General features: G+C 43.9%; 1 protein-coding gene across 4 annotated transcripts in view; it reads left to right on the plus strand.

Annotated features, from left to right (window-relative positions):
* DAAM2 (dishevelled associated activator of morphogenesis 2) overlaps nucleotides 1-15,831 on the plus strand; it is a 217,002-nt gene extending 201,171 nt beyond the window's left edge. For all 4 annotated transcript variants that reach the window (XM_035108128.2, XM_035108129.2, XM_035108127.2 and 1 more), the window contains 2 exons: nucleotides 7,105-7,275; nucleotides 10,330-15,831. In XM_035108128.2, the coding sequence (XP_034964019.1) occupies nucleotides 7,105-7,275; nucleotides 10,330-10,548 (390 nt within the window). In that variant the 3' untranslated portion in view covers nucleotides 10,549-15,831. The remainder of the gene's footprint in view (nucleotides 1-7,104; nucleotides 7,276-10,329) is intronic.
* Nucleotides 15,832-16,223: the final 392 nt, after the last annotated feature.

Genomic DNA, 16,223 nt, shown 5'->3' on the forward strand with positions numbered 1-16,223 from the left:
ATTGTAATAATAATAATATTATTATTATAATTTATTATTTATACCCCGCCAATCTGGCTGGGCCTCCCCAGCCACTCTGGGCGGCTTCCAACAGAAATATTAAAATACAATAATTTACTAAACATTAAAAGCTTCCCTAAACAGGGCTGCCTTCAGATGTCCTCTAAAAGTCTGGTAGTTGTTTTTCTCTTTGACATCTGGTGGGAGGGCGTTCCACAGGGCGGGTGCCACTACCGAGAGGGCCCTCTGCCTGGTTCCCTGTAACTTGGCTTCTCGCAGCGACAGAACCGCCAGAAGGCCCTCGGCACTGTAGAGATGGGGAGGGCAGGATTTGGTTCAGTTCACATTGTAATGTGAACTTACCAGACTTAAACTTCCTGAAACAATATGTGGACCAAACGGCAGTTATCTTTTGAAATTCAAACTGCTCCGAATTTTGTGCCGGAGCTAGCCAGCCAATAAATGTGTACAAAAATGGATATGTTTAGGCAAAGTATGCATGAAAATATTTGTGAAAATAACATGCAAAAATGCACATACAGTATTAGGGGAAATTGCTGGGGGGGGGAGTGCATTAAAATGTTGGATTTTCATGAGGACTTCTTTTTTAAAAAATCACAATCTGATGCAGAAATGTGGAGAAGGAAATTTAAGATTGAAAATATGAGAAACGGAGAGAGAGAGAGACTGAAATTGACAGATTCTGCCATGAGGGGAAAGCCAAGCTGTTCTGATCTGCAGGGCAGCACCACCTAGTGGTGCTCTCAGGTAATGGCGCTTGCTGCCTGGGCCCCAGCTTGACCCTCCAAGTGCAGCGTGTTTAGCCAGCTGTTTAATCCAGCCCTGCTATCTTGTATCATGACACATGACAGGGCCTCACTCTCTACGCTATGTTGTTTCAAAATGTGCCACAGCCCAGCTCTGACCTTTTAAAGTTATAACTGCCTCTCTCCTCTGTGAGTGTGTCTGTTTTTCATGGCTAAGATGAGTTGCCTTGCAGCATAAAAAACAAATGTAAAAGGGGGGGGGTTAATTTTTAAAAATGGGAAATGGAAATGTTATAAAAATGAAATACACAGAGTGTTTTATCTGGCTTTCCTCAAAATTAATGTCCTTTATCTTAAAGCAACAAGCCTGTTATTTCAAGCTGTCAGCTGTCTGTCTGTCTTTGAGCCCCAGGTTAATATAGGATTGGTTTGGGTACTGTTCGCATATAGCCCTTTGCTTCCCAGACCCTTCACTTTTTGTTTGGTTTCTCTTCATTAACAGGACCTTTGTTCTTGGGTTGTTTTCTTGCTTCTATTTCTGTCTGGATCCAGTGGCCTGAGGGAATAAAATATATAATGAGCAAGCAAAAGGGAAGAATGAAGGAAAGTTAGCCAAAATTTACATTTCCCCGAAAAGGCCTGGTGTTAAGTGGGAATGTTAACCGAGCTCAGTTTCTAGGGTTACTTACAGGGAAAAGGGCATCTTATCCCTCATACAGAAATCTCCTTAGCCAGGGCAGAAGCTCAGTGGTGGAGCAGCTGTTTTGCATGCAGAAGGTATATATAATTTATTATTTATTATTTATATCCTGCCCATCTGGCTGGGCCTCCCCAGCCACTCTGGGCGGCTTCCAACAGAAATATTAAAATACAATCATTTATTAAACATTAAAAGCTTCCCTAAACAGGGCTGCCTTCAGATGTCCTCTAAAAGTCTGGTAGTTGTTTTTCTCTTTGACATCTTGTGGGAGGGCGTTCCACAGGGTGGGTGCCACTACCGAGAAGGCCCTCTGCTTGGTTCCCTGTAACTTGGCTTCTCGCAGCGAGGGAACCACCAGAAGGCCCTCAGCACTGGACCTCAGTGTCCGGGCAGAACAATGGAGGTGGAGACGCTCCTTCAGGTATAGCCTACTGGACCGAGGCCGTTTAGGGCTTTAAAGGTCAGCACCAACACTGTTCAATTCCTGTTCAATTCCTGGCATCTCCAGGCAGGGCAGAGAGAGACTGCTGACCGAAACCATTGAGAGCCACTGCCAGTGTAGACAGTACTGAGCTAGACGGACTAATGGTTTGACTCTGGGGTTGCGGCGCTCATCTCACATTATTGGCCGAGGGAGCTGGCGTACTGCTTCCAGGTCATGTGGCCAGCATGACTAAGCCGCTTCTGGCAAACCAGAGCAGCACACGGAAACGCTGTTTACCTTCCCGCTTGGAGCGGTACCTATTTATCTACTTGCACTTTGATGTGCTTTCGAACTGCTAGGTTGGCAGGAGCTGGGACCGAGCAACGGGAGCTCACCCCGCCGAGGGGATTCGAACCGCCAACCTTCTGATTGGCAAGCCCTAGGCTCTGTGGTTTAACCCACAGCACCACCCGTGTCCCTTTTACACCAGTAGAATGTCCCTATTTTCTGAGACATGTTGTGAGGAATTCTGCTTGCTTGCTTGCTTGTTGTGTAGATCTCATCCCTGAGATCTATGGATGAAGGGTGGTATGCAAATTAAATGAATAATAATGAATGAAATAATGTTAGATGTGGGGCATAGTGAGGGGAGGATTACCTCTTTCTTTCCCTAGCCCCAATCAAAACAGAACAGAAACCATCCATCTTTGGGCTTTAGGTGTCCTGTTTCTAGGAACACCAGTAGCACTGGTTTGTGGTATATTCTCAGGGAGGGCCAAAGAGCAAGGTTAGGTCACACTTCATGGGCCCAAGTCTAGGACAACAAGGGGGGAAGTCTGTATTGGTGATTTCTGCTTAGATCGGAGCTAAGACTTTTTTTTTTTACTGTGTGCTACGTTTGCAGTAGGAAATGCATTATCCCATGTGTGTGCCAGTAATTAAACCAATTAAAATAAACTAAGTAGTTATGCAGTATAATGCGTAGCTTGACTTCCAAAGACTACCTCTGAGTTGTGAGCTTTGAAGAATCATAACATAGCCTAGTGAAAAGAAACAGATCCTGCAAAACAATAGTCCCTCAACACAGCGGGGGAATGCCCATATTACGCCCCATGGCATATGCTTTACCATGGCTGAGAACCTGAACTGCGTGTTACCTCACATAATGCTTAATCCAGCTCAGCAAATGAGAGCTTTCTGTCTATTTGTGCTAGCAAAGTCAGTATCTTCCAATCGTGTAGCTTTTCCATCACTTGGTACAATTTGTTTCTGGTGTTCTGAGGATTAAGAATCCAGGGTTTATTTTCATCCCAAACTGGATTTAATCATACTGGGGGAGGAGAATCAGGTTCCTGGTTCTGCTAAGCTAATTGACATGTCTCCCCACAGCAAAGCCAATCATGTCTGGAAGTGGCTGCATGCACATTTGCCAACATAATGTTCTCAACGAGAGATGCTTAATTCTAATTGCTATAACATGCCCCATCAATCTGTCACTCTGTACAATCATGTGCACAGCTACTATTCTTGAACCAAGTTCCTTTTCAGCTTCTACTGGAGGAGCTCACAGCTTTCACTCCTCATCAAGCCCTGAGCTGCCTTTGGAGCCAGGAAGGGAGTATTCTGTCCTTAACAAAACCGGAGCTATTTCTCATGCTCACTTTACTTTCTGACTTTCTTTCCCCACCCCCTGCTTTCCCCCAAAAAAATAAATAAATAAAAATTATATATATATCTCCCCAGATGTGCTTCCCAGGGCCTGAAATGGCTCCATTCTCAATGGTCTCTCTGTGTTTGTTGAATCAGGAGTGCTGTCTCCACCATGGAAACTTCTTGCAACTGGCCAGTACGAACAGAGGCCAGAAAACTCAGAAATTCCATGATACTGTTCCTTTTAAAAAGAAAACACTCATGAATGAGATTTTTATCAACACTGAAATGGGTCTTGCTTTAAAGGCTTTGGCCATTAAGCTGAAGAACAGTGACAGTCATTGGGATGGAACACCTTTCTGTGTATGGATCTAGCTTAAAGGGAAGGAGCACAACACCTCACCCATCGTGATGTAGAAATGTACTGCCTCATCCTTGTTCCCAATGATCTTCCCCCAACCTGCAGGTGAAGGACCCCTGGTCCCCTCTTCCAACCAAAGAGGAATGCAGATAATGAGATTCCCCCATCATTATCTGATTATCTGCCTCTGTCTCTCTTCCGTGGGTGTTGGGAGCTACTGCTTTCCTGGCGCACCGTAAAGAGGAAGCGACAACAAAAAATACATTTACTTTGTGTATTACAAAGCAAAAAAAGCAGTTCCATGTTTCTGTGCTCATAGACGGAGGGTGCAATGGCAGAATGAGGCTTTCTCCTGATTCATGGTGGGTTCTGGAATCAAGGAACTTGGCAGGCGGGTATGCATAGTATCAGCAAGGAGTATTTACAGGATAGGGACAAAAAGCCGCGAGTACAGAGAGAATTTGTTGCCAAGTGTTGAAACACATTGGGAAGCATTTCACAGGCAGCTGGGATCAACAGGATCCAATGAACAAGGAAGGGGGACCAGAATTCAGCGGATCTTCTGAGCCAAGGAAGTGCCAGTACAAACCAGTAAGTCTTATCAACCAGAGTTGCCTATACCGTACAGCCTTAGAGTCAGACACAGGTCAAATTTCAAAACGCTTTTAAGATGTTCAGGTCTAATTTCTTAGTCCTATTCCCAAAATCAAACTGCTGAATATGCGAGTTACTGTGGAAGTAAATGATGCCTAGGTTGAGGTTCCATTAAATGATGTTTGAATGGGTTAATTTATAATAGTCACGAACCTCAGGCTTCCCTAAGAAAATATGAGAAATCCTAACCACCAAATACCTTTCCTCAACCTACTTTGGTCATTCAGTATTGGTAAAGTTGTCTATTTTAGCCTGTCACTTAAAATCTTATAGGCATTAGTGGATGATATATTAATAGAATTGAGTGACGTGTGCAAGAAAGCAGAACAAGGCTGAGCAATGAAAGCCCTAGTCTCAGAATGGTGCTGTAGACCAGCAATCTGGCTGTGAAACAGAGAGGCGCTTGAACACACAAAGTTGTTGGTCACTCAGAACATCTCACTGGGTCGCAGATAGTTTGGTTGTTACTTAGATTGATTTTACTTGAGGTATTGTTTTATTGGGAACTGCTTTGAAATTCTGTTGTGTTTGTGAGACGCTGCATATAAATTTAGCAAATGAAACTAAATATGGGAGTCAGTACCTAAAAGGGGAGGATAAATATTCCCTAACATATTGAAATGGCTCAGATATTGGGAGAGTAGGGGAAGGCAAATAATACGGCTGTTCTTCTGAATGGCAGCCTTGCATTCGTCATCATATCTAGTTTGGCCTAATTGAAGAAGGATCTGTGGAGGGAAGAAGAAAGCAAGTAAGTTCAGAGTTTGGGTTTATTTGCTTTAAAAAATAATGGCTCAGCCACTTTTGAGATGGAAAAGGAGCTGTGGCAGACAGTTCTTCTCAGGGGAGAGAGAGAGAGCCTTGCTGTGTTCCCTTTTGTTTTGAGCATTTAACCATTTGCAGGAGCAATCATGCCCAGTCTTAATGGCATCTCATGGGAGAGAAATGCCCCCTGTGTTATCCTTGATTGTGGCTTCTGCCATGTGAAACTCTGCATTACTCACTTACATAAAAGGCGAGCATAAGCCACAGGCATTGCTCCAGCTTCAGTAGCACCGCTACTGAGCGAATGATCCAGGAGGACACAAGAAACTAAGCAAAGTTGCCTGCGGTGGTAAAGATTTTGACACACAGGGAGATCACCATTTCTGATCTCAAATGAGATTATTGTGTCATTTCTTCTAAGTCAGGCAGTTTCTGGAAAGAAATTGCGGCAAGCTGGGGAGTACACAAGCAAGCTCAGTTTGTAATGCACAGAGGGTTGCAGGGTTAAGGGCCTGTTGTCAGGAGGATGTACTGGAAAGGGAGATCGTACATTTTGTGTTCAACAGAGAGGCTTATTGAGGTGGTGAAAAGTCATGCGTCATATGATGTTTAATCTTGCTCATTTCTTCAGCTGCTGTGAGGATAAAACTACCGTGTATCTCATGATGTCTACATCCATGCGGGTGTGGAGGAGAACCAGAATGCCAGTGTTCATGGAGTATATATTTAAAAATGGAATATTTAGCAGACCTAACAAAAAACAAATGTTGGGGGAAAGGACTGGGTGAGAAAAAAATCAGTGATTGCTGTGATTTCACCAAACCAGATCATGGCTGCCTTGTGACAGATGCAGTTGGCAGCTACCAAATGCTTCTTTTAGCCTCTGCATTCTCCTTATAAAAGAATGAGAGTAAAGTCTCCACACTGTCCATTCTTATTTACTACCCTCTCTCCCCCACTCATCAACCACATGGTCTAGCCAGTGTTTCATTTCTCCTAGGAAACAACCTTTTATATTGGGTGTGAGGTCTCTTAAAGTAATTGTGCCACAAAATCCCTGTTATCAAAATGCTGTGCTATTCCTGTAAGAGCCTCTTTGCACTTTGCAGGTAATCAGGAAGGAAAGAAGTTGGGCAGAACCTGGGGGCTGTTTAACTGTTGTCACTGCCGCCACCAGCAATTCAGATTTGAATTTATACCTAAGGTGTTGATGTACCTGATGACCTGCTTTGTTGTTGCCATATGAGTGTGTGTGAGAGAGTGTGTGTAAGAGTGCACAAACCACTGCTCAAGCCTCACAACTGTCAGCTTCAGTAACAAATTCTTACATTCAAGTCAAAGCTTATTCCCAACTCCTTCTGGCACCCGTTTGCTTGTACTAGGAGAAATGTTGCCACCAGTTCTGGCTCGCTCGCTCATTACACCAAATAAGCAATGCAGCATGGTGCCTGGCAGATACCGGCAGCCGCTTTATTGTGTCTCAAGATGGCCTCATGAATAACGAGAACTGCAGCCTTAGCTGCTTCATGCTTATTGTGTGGCCTGCCCTAGACTTCGCTAGCCCAGCTCTCCAGACTGGTGAGGCAAAAGGACCATTAAAATGACAAACCCAATCCCTTGGTTTGCTAGGCACCCATGGGAATTTTCACTAGCAATAAAAATAAGGGGGGGGGCGCGCATTTCACTTCATAACACACTTGTGCCTTTTCTTTCCTGTTCTAATTGCAATCTGTCTGTGGTTTTTTAAAATAAATAAAAAAATCTTTCTTCCTTTCTCTGACAGTACGCCAAGGCGCTGAAGCACTTTGGAGAGCATGAGGGTAGGATGCAGCCAGATGAGTTTTTTGGCATCTTTGACACCTTCCTGCAGTCCTTCACAGAAGCCAAACAAGATCTGGAGAATATGAGGAAGAAGAAAGAGGAGGAGGAGCGGAGGGCACGCATGGAAGCCATGGTGAGGAGGACTCAAGTGTGTTGGAGCAAAAAGAGAGCTTTCTTCTGGGAAGTTGTTTTTCCAAGCATCTTGGGACACGTCTGAGGACAATGTGTGCAGAGGGACATGTCTTCCCTCTGCACTCCCACACACAGTGCGGCCAGCTGTCCTGCACCATTGTCCCATCTGAGCTCATATCCTGCCTGCCTGTTGGCCTCTCGTTTTCATGCTTTTGGTCCCATGTGCTCTGTGTGGTAATAATCTGTCCCTCTCGCCCACCTTTCAGTACCACAATGTCTACATGCTAATAAGAGACAATGCACACTGTGCCGTACAGACAAGAATGAAAATACTGGCAGTTTCCAATGAGAAACAGTGATAAATACCAAGGGAAGGTTCCACTGTTTGCCATAGGAAGCATGGAGAGTGATAAGTTGCAAACAGAGCAGCAATTCATGATTTCCCATTTGACCATAGCTGCCAAGTTTTCCCTTTTCTCACGAGGAAGCCTATTCAGCATAAGGGAAAATCCCTTAAAATAAGGGATAACTTGGCAGCTATGCATTTGACCTCTCCTGAGTCCAGTCCTTCAACCCTTGACACCAGAAATAGAATCTGGCACAACACCAACCCTGTGGTTCTAGCACTCAACCACTCTCCCCCCCCCCCATTCCTGCTGGTCAAAATGTAAAAATATGAGAAGTCCAATTACGGATCTCCAGGCATAGAGCTGGGGCAGACTGTTGTCTGTTACCTTATGCAAGAAGACACCTGCCATGCAATTGATTTCTTACTTGAGGTCTTCCAAGAGCTATTGCACGCTGCCTTTTGGTTTGGTAAAGATGATTCCCTCAGCTGTGTAATGCTCCAATTCATTCCCTTTGCTGATTCTGCTGCTAGAGTGCTAATGCTTGGATCCCCGGGGGTTCATGTGAACTGACCTCCCTCTCCTAACCTTACAGCTTTCCCAAGCCTGAGAACCGTTCCTCAGCATTCTTCTGCCTCGTTTCATGTTGCCAGCACTTTAACCCTAGCAGTGTTGGTCACTCCAGCCTTGCTAAGAATGAGGTCTGCTTTTCCGAGCCCCCTGTGAAAACACCCTTGTTTTCTCCAGCTTAAATGAGCTTGGTGGGGTGGGGTGGGGTCGATGTGGGGATGTAGGTCTATTTTGAAGAAACTCTTTTCCAGTGAATTAGTATGCAGTTGTGTGTGGTTTAAAATGTCATGAGCCCATAAGTGTGAAACAACAATAAGGAACAGTTTTAGAAGTGTTGAAAGGCAGACTGTCCAACACACAACCAGAATGGGAGGAGAGGGCAGACCCTTGATTTCTAGGAATGAGAGGCACTGGCAGGTCATCAGTACTGGAATTTAGGAGGGGAACAGTGGGGGGACAGAAGGACTGTGTGTGGCCAGGGCAAAAAAGAAGCCCTGGGGTTTCTGGGTCACAACTTGGGATATATTCCTGGCTCCAGTGAAATCAGTGGGGTGTTATCTACCGAGTTCAAATACAGTCAGGGTCATGTTTTGACACCCACTTCCTGTGTGGGTGGGAGGAGGAATGCATTTCTCTCTCTGTCTCTTCCTCCCAAACATTCAATCACACAGGGATGGCCTGGATTTGAGGTATAAGGTCCTGCTTCAATGCTTATGTTTTCATCAGCAAGAGTCACATGACCCCCAAAGCGACTTTCACAATCACTGCTCTTTTATTCACGAGTTGTCACACTGGCTTTTATAAAATTGACACATAAGTGGATCGTGGCTTCCAGCCAGAACATTCTCTTTCAAAGGGGTTTTCTCCAATTCCATGCTCATTTTTATTTTTTGATTTGGCCTTAAAGGAATGCCCCCTTGCTTTCTGAACTCATGGGGACGATGTCCTGGGCTGCCACTTCATTAAAAAAAAAAAATTACTGAAGAATTTCTGCACCTTCAGTTTTGTAAAAGCTGTCAGAGTGACCAACCAAGCAAAATAATAGAGATTACATTCTAAAAATCAGTTATGCAAAATCGTAAACATGGTCCATGGCAGTAGAATCCCAAAATCAATATATAGCCTTCATTACTAGTAGGTACTGATAGCTTTATCTTCCCAGAATTCCTCTAAAGCTATCCCCCCCTTTAAAGCTAAGTTGATGTCTATCAGTACGTCTAGTAGGAGTGAGTTTTATTGTCTACCTGTGCTTGAAGTGTGCATGCACATGAAAGCTCATACCAATAACAAACTTAGTTGGTCTCTAAGGTGCTTCGGGAAGGAATTTTTTTTATTTTGTTTTGACTACGGCAGACCAACACAGCTACCTACCTGTAACTCGATCTGTGTGAAGAAGTACTTCCTCTCGTGTGTCCTTCACCTTCCCACATGCAGCTTCATTGGATGAACATGGTTTCTAGGGTTGTGAGAGGGAGGGGAAACTCCCCATCTCCACTTTCTCTTACTAGCATAAATTCATATACACCTCTATCATGTGCTTCCTTACTCACCTCCCGCCACAAAAAGCCCCAAACTTTTTACTTTTGAAGTTTTTTTTAATATAAAAGCATTTATAAACCACTTAGTATCCTAAAATCTCCTAAATTGATATAGAAAACTGCAGCATAAGAACATGAAAAACAGATACAAAATTAAAATAAACAGTAGGATGCCCATAAAATCCATAATGGATATTATGTATGCATGTACATTATGTTGCTTGTTATGTCATAAACCACCTTCTGATTTGATAAGGTGCGGCATATAGATTTCCTAACTAAAACAATATCATTAAAAGCAAGAATGAAAGAGTCCAATCTAATGGGAATGCCTAGCCCCCCCCCAAAAAAATTATATGGTTTGTGGTTCAAGAAACATCAAATTCTATAGAGCTTTTATGTTGTTTAGTCGTTTAGTCGTGTCCGACTCTTCGTGACCCCATGGACCATAGCACGCCAGGCACTCCTGTCTTGCACTGCCTCCCGCAGTTTTATACAAGGTGTAAATATCTCTGTTAGTGACTTCAGCAATACATTTTTTAAAATACATTCCCTGTCAAGTTTAAATCCATGTATATATGTCTGTTTCTCCCTCAACAGCTAAAAGAGCAGAGAGAAAAGGAGCGGCGGCAGAAGAAAGCAAAGGCTGGCAGCGTCTCTGAGGAGGGAGGGGGAGAGTTCGATGATCTTGTGTCTGCTCTGAGGTCCGGCGAGGTCTTTGACAAGGACTTATCAAAGCTCAAGCGCAACCGCAAGCGTTCAGGGAACCAAAACTTGGAGACGAGCCGGGAACGGGCAGTGACAAAGCTCAATTATTAAAGGAGGAGGAAGCACAAAGGAAAGGAAAGGACAAAACAAAGACTTATTGCCACAACAAACGAGTCAAACAAGATGGCGGAGGCTGGCCAATATCTTTGCCCAGGAGACTTGTCTATCTGGTGGCTTTGTTTACTGTTTCCAGGATGAACGGGCCTTCCCATCTTGCTCTCTTCCATAGCCATATAATCTGGAATGGTTATAAAAGTGCCTCTCTACAGCCCAAGGGATTTGTTTGGTGGACGAGTTTGCTTCTTGACATTTCCCCTCCCAAGTTCCCCCAGGTCCCAGTGGCGGAACACAAACCATTGGGCCTTCTGTGCCGATTAGTTATGGGGAGAGAGAGAGACTATGGTTTGCTCTGTGCCAAAGTGTACACTTAAAAAAAAAGTTCTCCATCTATCTGAGAAAATTAACAATACATTTTCAGGTTGGTTTGCTGAACCCTCCTGCCCATCCTAGGCATCTGTTGTGGAGTGGTTCTACAGCGCTGCAGCTCTGCTCTTCCCCTGGATTTACAAAAGGCCATTGGTCGAAGCCTGAATGATGTTTTTCAATCTGGAGAAATGTTACTTAGTGGCCTATATCATATAAAGCAAAGCAAGTGATGCTGCGTCAGCGGAAGTAGATGGAACTGCTCATCCGAAGAAGACAGACACAGACTGTTTGCGACACTCCTTGTTTTTTTCAGGAAGCATGGATATTGAGTCTTCAAGGATGTGCCCAGCCATGAGAAAGAATGAGGGAAGGATGAACCACACTCGGAAGAGCAACCGCAATGGGTTTCGAGCCAGTTCAGTTGTCATTGCTGAGCAATGTGGTAGGGAAAGGGTGGCAAATAAGAATGTTCACAGGTGTAAATCTACATCATTTTGTTAGCACAATAAAAATGGTTATTGGGACTGGCAGAGGTAGGATATTTTTTCCTTTTTTTAAACCCAGACAAATGGAGTTTGTCTGATGGTTGGAAATGGGAATCCTCTTTGTGTTGGCAGCCATAACTCTACTGGGATGAACTGGAGCTTACACTTTAACAGGCTGGCCTTCTCGGAAGCCCCAGGACTCCCAGAAAGGGCTGCACAATTTTAATAGTAGTAGTAGTAAATAATAACAACAACAACAACAACAACAACAACACACTGCATCAGTAAATCGCTGGGGTGTTTGAGGACTTTTCCATCTGGAAGGGAGTAATGGTAGACTCAAAGGTGGCTTACCCCAGTGGACTTCGAAAAGAGCACATGTAATTAATCCAAAAATAATTAGTTGTTCCACAGTGGAAACTATCTAACATGCACAGCCAGAACAGCGAGAGGGAGCATACTAATATCTTCCTGTTTCATTGTACCTATATGGCTGTATGGCAATAGAAGCATATAGCGTTAGAGTCCGTATTTATCTTAAAGAGGTGAACAGGCTGCCATCTTCCCTCAAGTGAGCATAGGAAAAAGAGGCGAGAAAGAGCTGGGTGTTAAGCCTAGCGATAGATGGTCATGCCCATTTCTGGAAATGAATGTGTCATCTGTGAGTGAGAAGTCCTTGGGACTCTTTGGGATTCCCAAGAGGCTCAAATTGTCACTTTACAGAGCAATCCTATGACCTCTTTGTGGGTGGGAGAAGCTGTGGAAGAACCACCACATCTGGCGCTCTGCAGGTTCACTGCAGCCAGGGTGGAAAGTGAGGGGCAGCTTTCCTCCCTGTCTTTTGACCTTCCCCACCTCCAAACTGCGACCTCCGCCATAACGCCCTGCTCTTGCCCCCACTGCCAGTGGGGAGCCATTATGCAATTTCTGTGGCCACACAGTAGACCTCCGTCTCTGCTGACCCGTGGGCCTCAGCCACCCTCCCAAGAAGCATAGGATTGCTTCCCCCTTATCACCTGCTTTTTGTTTGTATCAAAGTGTTATTTAATTTCAAGCTTAACCTTGAGTTTGTAGAGCAGACGATGTCTGCATCTTGAGCACTGCCTGATCAGTATTCTATGCAAACCACATTAGAAAATTGTAGAGGGAGGTTGTTGGTCAGAACATCAGGAACACTAAATCAGATATCTAGGAACATGCAGAAGAGAGAGAAGCTGCCTTATTTTAATGTAGTGAATTTCTGAATTTCTCTGTTCATGACATTCCAGAATCCAGCACTTCTGCTTTGACACAGACAGTGAAGAGCCGGTTAATCTTACAAGGGCTGGATGCAATGTGCTCTCTTCTTTACTACTCCTCCCTGTTTTGAAGGGCCTCTCTTTTTTTGAAACAAACCCACTGCAAATAGACCCAAGCACTTTTTTTAAAAAAGTTCTTTCTAAAAACTTTTCTTTTGGGGTGGGGGGATTTTACAAACTCATACTTTTGGGGGTATTCGCCCCACCTCCAAAGTTGATGAAATAGACACTTTTAAAAGAAAATGTTATTGCTATCTCAAGCTTCTTGCTGAGCTCTGTAGTGGAGATGTAGTACTGTGATAATACTGTATGTATTGTGGACACAATGTTGAGACTTAAGCTATATGTGCCATAAAGGTAAAGGTAAAGGTACCCCTGACCATTAGGTCCAGTCATCTTGCTCTATAGGCCGAGGGAGCCGGCGTTAGTCCGCAGACAGCTTCCGGGTCATGTGGCCAGCATGACTAGCCACTTCTGGCGAACCAGAGCAGTGCACGGAAACGCCGTTTATGTGCCATAGGGGGAGACAAATTAGTTTAGTTTGCAGAGAAGCCCAAGATAACACCCCCCCCCAGAATATAAACATTTGTTTTCTTTCAGCACTGTCTTTCCCCACTTGCTTAGTTTCTAAAGACTTTAAGGCCTGCAGAGAGATTAATTACAAAGGATAAATCCCAATTCACCAGCTTAGATTCATCTGTGACCCTCACCCTGAATGCGAAAAAAGAGAATAATCTGATCTATGTTTCTGTTGATGTGGTTTAGTCTTATGCTGATGCCATTACCATAACACCCATTCTTTCTGGTTATGCATTGGAGGAGGGCCAGGCTGGAGCCTGCTGGTGGCTCTCTCTGTCAGTGTCCCATTTCAGAGGGGGCACGCACCCCCTCCATTTTGGGTGGCAAGGAAGCTTACCTGGTGACAGGCAGCAGCAGGTGGCATGCAGCAATCACTTAAAAATGAATAAAAGCACATGCATTAGACCTGAATCAGCTTAAATCCAAAGCATTTTTCCCCTCTGAAAAATAAGTTGCAAGTTCTTTAGTCGGGCTGCAGGACCAGTGCTCAGGGATGATGAGAGTTGTAGTCCAACAGCACCTGGAGACTATAACTCCCTTTAGACTATAATTCCCAGCAGCTACAGCCAGTGCTGCTGGGGCTCCTGCACGTTGTAGTATAAAACAATGGGGAGGCACAAGTTTGGGGAAGTCAGATCAAGAGAATGCTTGAAAACACAAAATCCCAGAGTGCTTTAATGACTGCAGCTGGACTTTGCATCTTCTCAAATCTAGCTCTTCAACTTTTCCTAATACTTATGCATCATCACTGTTGTTTGTGGTTGACAACAAATAGAAAACCTACAACAACATACCGTCTTCTGTAGACTTTGGTTGCAAAGTGTGTCAATGATGTTAGGACTGGGCTACCCGGTATGTGTTCCTAACCCAGGTGGGCGTGCTAATCCAAATACATCGCCAGTTAACAGCGATGGCAATACAGTAGCAATTCAGGTTTAGAAGTCTCCTCTGTTGGTTAGATCCAAATGGTTCATCTCCTTCCAGCCAATGGAGCATTTCCCAGGGAAAAAGCATTCCAAGTTTTGCAAGGGGTAATAAAAACCAAAGTTTGAGTCCGCTCATCCCAGAATCTGCGGGGGTGGGGGGTGGGGGCATGGCAAGGGCTTAATGAGATATTTCTAATTTGGAATACGATATTTGCAGGTCTTTTAGAAGTATTATGTTTAACAAAGTGAAGGAGAGCAAAGCTATTGTTCTGCAGAAGAGCTGTGGCTCTCCATGCCCCCCTCAACTTCTTTGGGCAGACCTTTTTCTTTCTGTCCCCCTCCCCCAAGGTATAGCCCAAAAGCCATTGAAATAGGTTTATATCTTATATGTTTCCATGAAGGGACAGGAGATCGGTTGTACAGTTCTGTTATGTACATGATGTATGCAGTTCTGGTTTTTTTTAATGTTCTAATAATTAAAAAATACAATTTTAGGAATGTTTTTAGGGGAACCCTGTAAATGCCACACCTCTATTTATTTCGCCTTATTTTAGTTTGCTATTTTTGTGTATACACCGCATTGCAGCCATGACTATTGAGACTGCACCAGTATATTTGGAGCAAGCAGAGTTCCATACTTGGCACAACTCAAGCAGGATGGGTGAGTGGGCCGGGCTTCCATTGAAGGAAAGATGTCAAGCTCAGGAGGCTCTCCCTGCACCACACGTGTTGCAGAAGAATGAGGAACAGCCTTAGCCAGTGGTCAGGGACAAAGGGAGTTGTGGTCCAATAACAGTTGGAGGACCACAGATTCTCCATCTCAACAGCAAACAACCTTTTTGGGCAACCATAACACAAATGAAGTCCAAAGTATATGCCACTGCCGGCCCAGCACGCATAGACATTTCTCAGTGCCCTTGTGTGTTTTTGCATCACAAAGCTGAGCTGTAGAATGGGCAGCAGCGTTAAACAAGGGAAGCGGGTGCCTCCAGGTGTATCTGCAAAGTCTATGCATCTGGTCCCCCCCCCCCAGTAGAATGAAGATGTGCACCTTCTGTTTTCCTTATCTTCTATGCAACAATGTCCCTGGCTCAAGGGCTAGTTCCATGAACACAGCCAGCCAGCTACATCAAGGGCGAGGGAGCTGTGACCATCCAGATGTTGTTAGACTACAATTACCATCATCCTTGACCCCTGGGCCATGCTGGCTGGGGCTTATGGAAGGCCAACATCATCTGGAGGGCTGCATGTTCCCCACTACTGAAATATGTTATTCTGGTTTGACTAATCAAAACCAGTAATATAAGTTAGGTTGCCACCACTATTCTAGCTCAGAATTTTCATTTGTAAAGGGAGGAATTCTACCATTTTAAGAGGTAACTAATCTGCCTTACACCATCTTGTATATCAACCTGGCAAGTGCCCCTGCCCAAAAACTGTGTGTGCTTGCATGTTTTCATCTTGCTCCTCTAATGCTTTGGTGTCTCCTCATTTGTTGGTCAGTTTAAATGAAATTAAATGTACAAAACCTGTAGCATCCTTTTTATCTGCACCTTTTTATAAGAATATAATGTAATACTAAAAAAAAAATTAAAGATATATTGCCCCTATTTTATTCCACTGAGTTATTTTGTTCGGTGAGCCAAACAAATTTAAGCAATAAACTCTATTAATGTTCACTAAAACAAGCATTATTATATTCTTCCTTTCACAGCAACACCTTAAGATTGGACTGATTCAGTCCCTACCCGTGCTAAAGTCTACATCATCAATGCAGCAAGTAGGATCGTGCTATTATTATTATTATTCACATCTCATCTGGCTGGGCAGCTTGTGTAAAAACATAATGAAACATTAAACACCTCACGCCAAATGAATTACATATGAAAAAGTATGACACTAACCATCAAAGAATGATGTTTCGCAACTTCAACACTAATTGTATCATAATCATCACCATTAATTTCTATTCCACTTTTTACAATAGAGCTTACAAAATTGAATGCCATGCC

Source organism: Zootoca vivipara, chromosome 3, assembly GCF_963506605.1.
Source record: "Zootoca vivipara chromosome 3, rZooViv1.1, whole genome shotgun sequence".
Taxonomy (NCBI): Eukaryota; Metazoa; Chordata; class Lepidosauria; order Squamata; family Lacertidae; genus Zootoca; species Zootoca vivipara.